The sequence below is a fragment of the Seriola lalandi genome, unplaced genomic scaffold (assembly GCF_002814215.2).
Source record: "Seriola lalandi dorsalis isolate HSWRI2012SDOR001 ecotype SW California unplaced genomic scaffold, Sedor1 jcf7180002054544, whole genome shotgun sequence".
Taxonomy (NCBI): domain Eukaryota; kingdom Metazoa; phylum Chordata; class Actinopteri; order Carangiformes; family Carangidae; genus Seriola; species Seriola lalandi.
The window spans coordinates 3,580,607-3,590,614 of NW_019525097.1; the positions used below are offsets into that span (position 1 = coordinate 3,580,607).

Sequence of the window (10,008 nt, forward strand, 5' to 3'; positions counted from 1 at the left end):
CAAAAAGAAACACGTCATGATCATAATGTAAGAGAAAGGAGCAGAGAGAGAGAGAGGTCATATAAAGCATGCTGGCTCTGCACTGTTGGTGATGGCTTGATTGTTTGAGCAGCAGGTTCACGGATTGGAGGGTTTTCAGATTCATTAGATGGACAACAGAAGAAAAAAAAATCACACACACACGCACTCAGACCAGGAACTACTGTGTGTTAGTAGGAGAGAGAGCAGCAGCTGCTTCTGATCCCACAGCTCTCTACCTCTCTCTTTATCTCTCTACAGCTGTTCCACCTCTCTTTCTCTCTCTCTCTCTCTCTTTCTCTCTCTCTCTCTCTCTCTCTCTCTCTCTCTCTCTCTCTCTCTCTCTCTGTGAGTGTGTGCAGCGCCGTGGTGGGTCAGTGCGAAGCCTCTTTTTTGGCTCCGGAGCTCCAAGCGAGAGAGAAGCCGGCTCTGAGGTAAGGAGGAGGGATAGAGGAGGAGAGGATGGAGGGGCGAAGAAGAAGGTTGAGATGACTGATGAATGAATAAAATGGAGAGAGAGAAAGAGAAAGAGAATAGTAGTAGCCATGAGAAGATGTGTGGAAGAGACTGAATTTGTGTTGCGCTGTGCACTTTAAACGTGCTCCATAATGTTAATAGTCAGCGCTGCGATGTCAATCTGAAAGTGATGGAGTGGGGGTGCTGGGTGGGATGTTGGACGTGTAGGTGTGTGTGTGTGTGTGTGTGTGTGTGTGTGTATATATGTATGTGCGCGCGACATGAAGATGATGTTAATCCCACCTGTGACTGAAGGGAGCGGACACAGCTGGTTTTGTGAAGTGACACTCGAAGGACACCGGCGGACGTTTGCAATGGCTGTGTGTGTTTTCCAGCGTGTGTCTCTCCTCCGTGCGCGAGAGACACTCTGAGGTGTGGTGCTGTTACAGTTCAATGTCTCAGCAGTGGACAAGTGCATCTATTCATATGGGTGTTTGGTGCAAACGGACATGCTGCTGTCTGCAACTGGACCGATGTGTGAGCGCGCGTGTGTGCGCGCCTGTGTGTGTGTGAGTGCGTGCGTGCCAGAGAGAGTCTAAATTAGGCTGCAGCGCTGCTGGCTCTGAGCGTTTGGGGAGAGGAGCGGTCCTGTGAGGATAGAGAGACCACAGGCATCTGTTGGAGAGAGAGAGAGAGAGAGAGAGAGAGAGCGATGTAACTCATATTATGTTGGAGATTTGAGCTTCATCCTGGTAACTACCATTCCATCCAGATGTTTTGTAAGTTAATGTGATTGTTTGGTTGGACAGTAACCTGGTGCCTGGTTGTATCTAATGCATGGGCTGTCTGATTAGCCTGAGACATTATGGTCAGAAGTATGGGGACACCCCTGCTTTACTTATGTGTATTTTTGGGCAGCTTTCAGTTCCAGTGAGGTAAATCTCAATGCTCCAGCATACAGGAAAATGATATTTAGTACATATTGAATAGAGTGCCTCCAACTTTGCGGCAATAGTTTGGTGAAGGCGTTAATGGACAAATCAGGGTCCATAAAGAAACATTTTCCCCAGTTTGTTTTGGAAGCACTTGACTGTCCTGCCCAGAAACCTGACCTCAAACCCTATCCAGCAACTCTGGGATGAACTGGAGCACTAAGTGCGAGTCAGGCGTTATCACCCAGAACCAGTGCTCGACCTCACTAATGCTCTCGTTGCTGAATGGGAGAAAAATCCCTGCAGCACCTGCAGGTTCCAAAAATCTGGGGAGCCTTTCCAGAAGAGTCCAGGCTGTTACAGCAGCATTCCTTCACCATTATTCCTCCCTGAGCATAAAAATGGCTGGCTGCTGAATCGATGGCGTCCCTTACATTACAGCTGTCCTACAGTGTAAAACATCTCATCCAGTCTCGCCTGGAGCGCAGAGGATGATGGGAGGTGAAGAAAACGGTGGGTGTGTGTTGCCCTGTGGAGAGTCCAGAGGGAAAACAAAAGCGGGGACTTTAGAAAACAGTGAGAACTCTCGCTCCGCATCTTCCTCTTGTCATCACAGCATGTGGTGCGAAGAAAGAAGGTTGGTACTAGAAATTTCCAGCTCTAAGTGTACTCAGGTTAACTTAGAATAATATCTCATACAAACGAATGTCATGGTTTTCTTTTAGTCTTCAGCTGACTTCCTAAATCTGGGTGTGTGGTGGATTAATGCTGGGAAAAATCATAGCATCATGATACTTAACATCCCATAGTGTGACGTCAGTAAACTGCACATAGCAAAGTCATATTTACCAACCCACACAGTCAGTGATGATTTATACCAAAGGGCATGGAGGAGGCCGTAAAGGTGAAAGATTTACTTTACACTTTCCTCTGGACGGGGTTCCCACTCACTGCTGCTCAGGAGACAGTAAATCACGTCCAAAACGGTTGAGACTCTTTTGAGTTTGTCGTAAAGTGGGAAATGTTCTTTCTAAACTGCCTTTAGGAGCTCAGCTCTCAAGACAGCTACAGCAGAGAATTATTTTAAGTAGCGTGCTTGAAATGAAGCAGATCATATGACAGGTCATCTGATCAAGTAGAAACTGGGTCTAATTCTCAGATTTTCCACCCTCACATCCATTTATATTTAGACAGATAGATGAGGTATTAAGTCAAATGTGTGTTGTATTTTCTTTCCCCCTTAAGGGGACCACACCTGACACAACAGCTCCTTCAAAGCAATTAGGACAACTACAGAATGTGAAAGAGCGAAGGGTGAGACGCCCCTCTGAGTCACTGTGTGATCTGGACCAATCAGACGAGCGTCCGTGTGCATTTATGTGCAAAATTAAAGAGTCCGAGCGAACGTTGGAGGTACTGCAGGGCCACATGTGTTTCCAGACAGGGAGCAATGGGAATGTGCAACTTGAGCACCATTGAGAAACAAATCAGGCTTTTCTATTCAGTGTTTCCTGCTAAGCAGATGGTTCACCTGTATTGAGGTTGAGAGCCATTGATTTAGAAATGCATTGAATTCTTCTCCTATTTGGATTTTTAAACACACGCCGAGTGTCTTTTCCTCACATGTAGCAGCTCTCTGAGGCTCGAGCATTCACACTGGGTTCGTGTGTTCACACGCCAACTCAGAGACACACAAACAGCTGGCTGATGAGCATATTGATCCAAACAGCTGGTTGACATGGAGCTAAATGCCTGCGCTAACAGCAAAGAAACACGCACACTCACACGAACACACAGAACCTGGCTCTCTATACTTCACAGCCAACCAGCATTAGGCTGAGTGTCTACTGAACACTGGAACACATTGTTCAGCATCGATTTCATCATGTGCACCAGCTGTAAACTTAAACACTAACACAGAGTCTTGCAGAATAACTGTGATCAGGTAAACATGCAGGAAACCTCACACAGCTTAAAGGAATAATTCAGTGTTCTCTTTCTTTCTCAGCGTCAGTAGGAAACCTGTAACTCAACTGCTTCTGAAAGCACAAATTGTTGTTCTTTTGATGACTGTTTAATTAAACAAATGAGCCCCCCAGCAGGCTAATGATGCCATGGTACTCAGCATGTACAACTACCAAAAAATACTTTCTAAAAGAGAGCTTTATGTATACATACATATAAATGTGAATTTTGACATCTGCATGATTTAATATTGTATATGAGGGTTTTCTTTCACTTAGCGATGACTTTGCAGTTGGTTTGTGATCTTTTATTGCTTCCTGATTGTTTCTTTTGTGTTGATTTATCCTGTTTTGGTGATATATTGTGCCTGTGCAGTTTTTAAGTATTTGAACTACAGTTCTGAACTGCATTACCCATGTGCACTTGCGTGACACAGCACAGGTGTGCTCCATTAGACGTCATTAAAAGCTCTGGGCTTCCTCTTGTCAAACATTTGCCTGGTGAAGGTCTGACAAGTCTTTATCTTTAAGTTTGCGATGGGTTTAAGTGTGGAAATCCTCCTTTTCTCCACAGTCCACTCTTACGGCCTGTTTGCAGCTTTACATTTCATTGTGAGTATCTTGATCTTTATAAAGTATTTCACCTGCCTGGGAACAACAGAAGAGGCTCCATTTGAGATGTACAGACAATTTTACTGGCAATTTAATCACAGAGGTTTGATTATGAATTGAACCAATACGACTTCAGTTCAGTCTTTATCACCGTTGCACCACAAAACCCATGAATCTTCAAATACTGTGTTTCCTGGGATAAAGCAGATTTCTAGGAAACTTGAAGGCTTGTGAGATGCTCAACTATTTGGCACAAAAGGAAGTTCACAGCAACGATAAATCATATAAAGTGGAATAGAACGATACCATATAAACTAATAAGTAGAGATGCAATGAAGTTGATTCAATTTAATTGATTTTAAATGCAAGCAGACAAAATGTCAAATTCAAGTGGATTATATCTTGTAAGTGTTTATTTAACTACAACAGAAAGAAGCATTTGCTATTTGTAAACTATTACAATACTGACCCCAGGTATCATTTACATTTTCTTTGTGAAGTTTGCAATCAATTCATTTCAGTCGAGTAAACAACTGGGTTTTCCCTTAGGTTTCCCAAACAATTTCCAATGCAATTTTTCCAATACAACCTTATTTTTACATTAATAGTTTCATTTTCAGTTTCAGTAAGAAAAGCAGCTTTCTCAAGATGAGTATGTTTTGATGGAAAAAGTACAAGGCAGCAATCGTCTTCCATTTAGGTTGGACTGAATGGAAAGAGACTTGGTCCCAGTTAGTCTGGATGTTATCGGCTGGGACAGTGATGTTGCTCCAATCTGACACGGAGAAGGACACAGAGATGTGGGAGGTGGAGTCGAGAGTCAGAGGGAGGAACAAGCTTGTTTGCAAGGACACTTTTTCAACTTGTATCCCTTTTTTCTCTTAGAGACCTCCGTGTTTACTCTTCTTCTTCTTCCTCTTTCTCCTCTCCTCTCCCCTCTCCACCTTCACTCTTCTTCTTCTCTCACCTCGAATGTCCTCGGGCGTCAATATTTTGACAGCTGTCAGACCATCAAAAAAGAGCTGACAGGCCTGAGTTATTGGATACAAAGTGTGTTTGTGTGTGTGTGTGTCACATGGTATGAATGTTATATGGTGGTTCTGCAGTGACAGATTTATCCTTTTTTTTTTGAATAATTGATGCTTGCTGTGCTCATTTCCTTCACTTTGCAGATACCTTATTTCATAATGACTTAGACCTTTTGACTTCTGCTCATTTTCACATGGTGACAGTTAAATTATATTAAAATAACAAATAGCCAAAAGAGCTAACTGATCACTTCACCTCTCCCCAAATAAAATGAAACAAATCCACACTTGTAAAATATGTCCTGTCATGAATAACTATTTATCTAACCTAAAATTAGCCTCTGTTTGTGAGACATTTGGAAGGATTAACATTAGATGACTGAGTAGGAAATGATTTGGAAATAAGACTAGGAATCATCTGGAAGATTTCCATCTTTTGAATTGTGTCTCTCATGCAAAGGATTTGGAAACCAGGAGCATAAACGGTAAGAAGTTGAGTCATGTTTTCTCTTTGCAAAAACAAGTGTTTGCAAGACATGACATCACTCTCTACAATGGCAAAAATAAGCTTGTAATGGTTTTACTCTGTGCTGTTTGACAGCAAATACAACATTCTATAAATTCTTGAGACGAGTGACTAAAAAGAAAAGATGCTGCAGGGACAAAAAAAAAAAAAAAAAAGGAGCAAAATTTAAACTTGATGTCTTCTATTCGCCTGTAAGTTCAATCTCATGTGACAGTAGACCAGGAGGAATTGCAGGGAAGAGATAACAGAGAAAACTAGGAGAATTTATGATGCCTTTATTTCATCCATCCTGTGCCTGCTGACAGAAGACAAGAAAAAAAAGCAAGACTTGGGAGACTGAAGCCCAGCGGTGAGTTGTACTGTCTAATTCATCTCTCTCTCTCTCTCTCTCTCTCCCCCTCTCCCTCTCCCTACAGCAGCCCCTAGACACTGAAGAGAGAGCGCAGGAGGACATAAAGGAGGAGGAAGAGAGAGTCTGACGCAGATAAAGAAGAGGGGATAACTCAACGCAGGAGGTAAAGACTCAAGGAGAGCGTGTAATGATGGCTGAGGCACCTCAGCAGCAGAAGCAGGAGAAGCAGCAGCAGCAGGAGGAGGAGCAGGAGCAGGAGCAGCAGAGTCCTGTGGAGGCGCCAGAGCCCAACGAAGGGCCTGAAGAACCAAAGGAGAGCGTCCAGACGACCCCGGCCCGACCTCTGCTGTCCATGAGGTCCATGAGCAGCGTTGACCCAGATGACGACTCCCCCAACATGATTGTCTACAGAAAGGTAAGAGTGAAAATAAAGGTTGCGGCGCTGCTGAGAGTTCACAGTCTGAACCAGCTGTGCCCTGTCAGTCTTTTCACTTTATACTTTAAAACAGAAAGGAGCATTAGGAAGAAAACCTGATATGAGATAAGTATTTGAGTCCAAAATTTTACTTTCGAAGAGGTAAACTTGGCAGTTTTTTTTTTTTTTGTTCAGACTCAAGGGAGAAGCTTTGAATCCCAGCTGACAACTTTCAGAGCGCTGTAAAAGAAAATCTACCACAGCGAGCCACATACTGGGCTCAGGGTTGGGAGGAACATAACTCTCAGTATGTAAGTGAGAAACAATGAGAGATTTCAGCTTTAAATTTTTGATGATTTTGTAAAAATTTCTAGAAACATGTTTTCACTTTTTCTTCATGTTATTAAGTTAGAATTAAAGCTACAACATAAAGCGCTACAGGTTTAAGTGATGGGGTGAATCATCTCTGAAGTCACTCTAAGTGCTTCAGCATACTGTGTGTTTTACTGGCTTCATTCAACACTGTTAAGTATAGTAATGTTTTGAGGCTCCAGTGTTACATGGGTTCAATTTATTGTGAGGGTTTTAGGTATTACTGGTAGGAGGGAGGCCAGTTGTTAAAGTATGATTGTTTTCTATGTATAAAACAGCTACAGGAAATAATGTCTCAAAATCACCAACACAGACAAAATGACTTTGTTGTGGCGTCCCTGTGGCTCTTCCTACAGAACACGTGAACCGCGTTTTCCATTTTGAGCTGTCGGGGTCATGTGTGTGTCTGTAAGTCTGTTTGATTGCCTCATGGTACAAAACAGTAAAAGGAGCCGTGCGGGGTTGGAGAGTGCAAACTGAACCGAAGCTGAAAGACAGATTTCAAATCAAGACGTTTCTCCTGGTCATTCAATTCTGGGAGGGAGAAGGAGAGAAGTGACAAGCAGTGGGGGTTTATGAGTAAAGTGGGCTAAATGTTGAGAGAATAAACCATAGCGGTGTACAAGACACTACCTGAGCCACCTCTGGTCTCACAAAACATCTGGCTCATTAACTACTAGCAAGGAACAGAAATCTCAGGACACTGGCTTTGTTAGCCACTTGTGACTTCCTTTTGCGCAACTTAATTAATCAGATAAATTAGTGTTTAGGACATACATAGCTATCCCGGTTTTGGTGTCCACCCTGCTGAAGTAAATCTCAGGTCTGAAGCTATTGTTTTGTGGCTGACCCTGACCTTTGACCTCATTGCGAAAGAAAAAAAGAAGACTTTACTGTTTCTCCTACAGGAATCAATATATGTCATCTGAAACTGAATAAAATACAAGGACACAAAGGGGATCTATTCCGAAGGCAATCTCCCTTCCTCTAAAATGATGTGGACCCAAGATGAATGCAGGGATGTGTGAATATAGTCATCATCCCCCTGCAGTGTTTCATCATGATAGATGAACTGTGAGGGAGAGACGGGGTTTGCATGGTGCCCTGATGTAATGCGAGTCTGGAAGCAGCAGGGAGGAGAGCGGTGATATTCCTGTTCTCAGTATATGTGGAAGGCACTGGGCCAAGAACACGGTTTTTCTGTCAGTATTGCTTAACAGCAGGTGGCAAGTCACTGCACATTTACTTATTTATCCTGATGGTAAAAACACCCATTTTGCAGAGGAAGAAGAGATGAGGCAGAGATTAAAAGCCAGCGACAGAAAGTTAAAGAAATATTTGGGAGAATTTGAGATCTTTTCCTGTGTCAGAGGGGTATAAGCTCTGTAACGGAAGAACTGAAATACCTTCTGTTTACTTTTGTCTAATGGGGAAATGCCCGAACAGTACACTATGTAATTGGAGCTGAGAACTGCAATTCATACAGCCTGAATACACTATATCTACCCACAGTGGCCAGGATCGATTCATTTGCATTTTATAACATGTTGTCAGAGTCAAAGTGAATTTTTATGAGCCCACTGGCAAGGAAATGCAACATATTGGCAGCACTGCTAGTCAGCACAATGAGGACAGAGCAGCCTCAGGTGGAGCCTCCTGGTGGGATTTGTTCTTTTAACTAAAACTAAATCACAACGTTGCAGAGTTTCACCTTGAGCTATTAGCTTTTGCTTGACTTGGTTTTTGTCTCTTGCCTCATAGTCTGTCAAAGTTGGGAACCTAAAACTTTTGTCTGTGTCTGGAGAAAGCTGAATCCAAATCCCTGGATGAGAGTTTTGGTTGAAGGTGTTTTCCCGTTCATCCAAAAGGCTGCACTAGTTAAAATTACTGTGAGGTGACCACAACCAGCAGCAGTGGTAACTGGAGTAAACACTGGCTCTGTATTTCCCACAATAGTTAAAAACCGAAGAAGCCTTTCTGATTAATGCGATTCCATCGTTCTTGCGATGTTGTACCACCCGCATGATCGAGATGACCCTTCAAAGACAAATTTGTCAAACAGTACCACCAGATAAAAAATTAGTTATTGACTACTGAGTAAGTTTTTGTGCAACTATGACTCACATGTGTTGTTATGATTGCTCAATGTGGCTGTTTTTTTCTTAACTTAGAGAATTACAGTAGTGCAGCATCTTTCCAATGACCTTCCTTCCCAAATGCAAAACGAGTAACTCTTGTGCTGCTGATGTGAACCTGTACTATACCTGCAGTGGCTGTTGTGCTTTTCATGCATCTGATTCTCAAGCGGAACCATGTGGGCTCTGTGAGGAGGAGTGGGGCGGCCATTTTTGAGAACATGGCCATCATGCTCTGTGCACCTGACACTGCTCACATGGAATTTTTTGTTGTGTTTGATGATTGTTTTGAATTTGTTATGGAACTACAGGGAAGAGACAGTCAGTGTTGTTAGTAGTAGCTAGTGTTTAAAAACTCACCAACCAATAGAACGACTATTTTTCTCTGTGGTGCCTCTGTTCCACCAGTTTGGCTTTTCTGAACTGGACTGTTTGGATAAATAAATTTGGGAAAAACAAATCAAACTCATTCCCTTGTTTACAGGCTTTCATTTATTCCCCAAAGGTTTAACCAACTTGCTATACATGGCTAGCCCCAACACTTATCATGACATGAACCGAAATCTAACCAGCTAATTTTATGTTTTGCTTTTGCAATGCCAATGTTAACTCTTGCCTTTATCGCGTCTTCTCTTCTACTGAAATTAGCATGCTAACCAGCTAGCCCCGGCCTGTATCGTCACTTTCCAATAGCAACTCACTGTAGCCTCCAATCTACGCTGAAGATGTAACGCTGCTCAGACGTTTTATAACCTCTTGTCTTGTAAACACAACGATGGTCGAAGCCACAATCACCACCACCCGCTCCTGGCAAGGAACTACGTTTAGGGGCAGAGAAGTCAGGGTTTAAATCTCTGAAAATGTCCTTGCAAAGATAGAATTGCAAGAACACACACATATATACACATTGTAAAATGATGTTGTTACATCCTGTAGTTTTACAGAGCTGTGATTCAGGTAATTGGCTACATTTTCAGTAAAAATATGTTTGATGTTTTTCCTGACCTGCATGAAAACACAAAGACAACTGTAACTGTGAGACGTGTTCTCTACTAAGACGTATCATTTTAGTTCATTGTTTTATCGATGTTGTCTTAATCTGATGAACTTGGTGTATCGATCTCTGTTATATGACTCACGGTCTAATATACACATCCACTGACCTTTGTCCAATGTGTTTTTTTTTTTTTTTTTTTTT

The 10,008-nt window shown here is 42.5% G+C and overlaps 1 protein-coding gene across 1 annotated transcript in view; it reads left to right on the forward strand.

Moving 5' to 3' along the window:
• Positions 1-249: 249 nt before the first annotated feature.
• Positions 250-10,008, forward strand: part of LOC111661404 (regulator of G protein signaling 6-like) — an 81,072-nt gene continuing 71,313 nt past the window's right edge. Inside the window, exons 1-2 of the mRNA XM_023414953.2 lie at positions 250-452; positions 5,953-6,303. Of these exons, the coding sequence (XP_023270721.1) occupies positions 6,076-6,303 (228 nt within the window). The 5' untranslated portion in view covers positions 250-452; positions 5,953-6,075. The remainder of the gene's footprint in view (positions 453-5,952; positions 6,304-10,008) is intronic.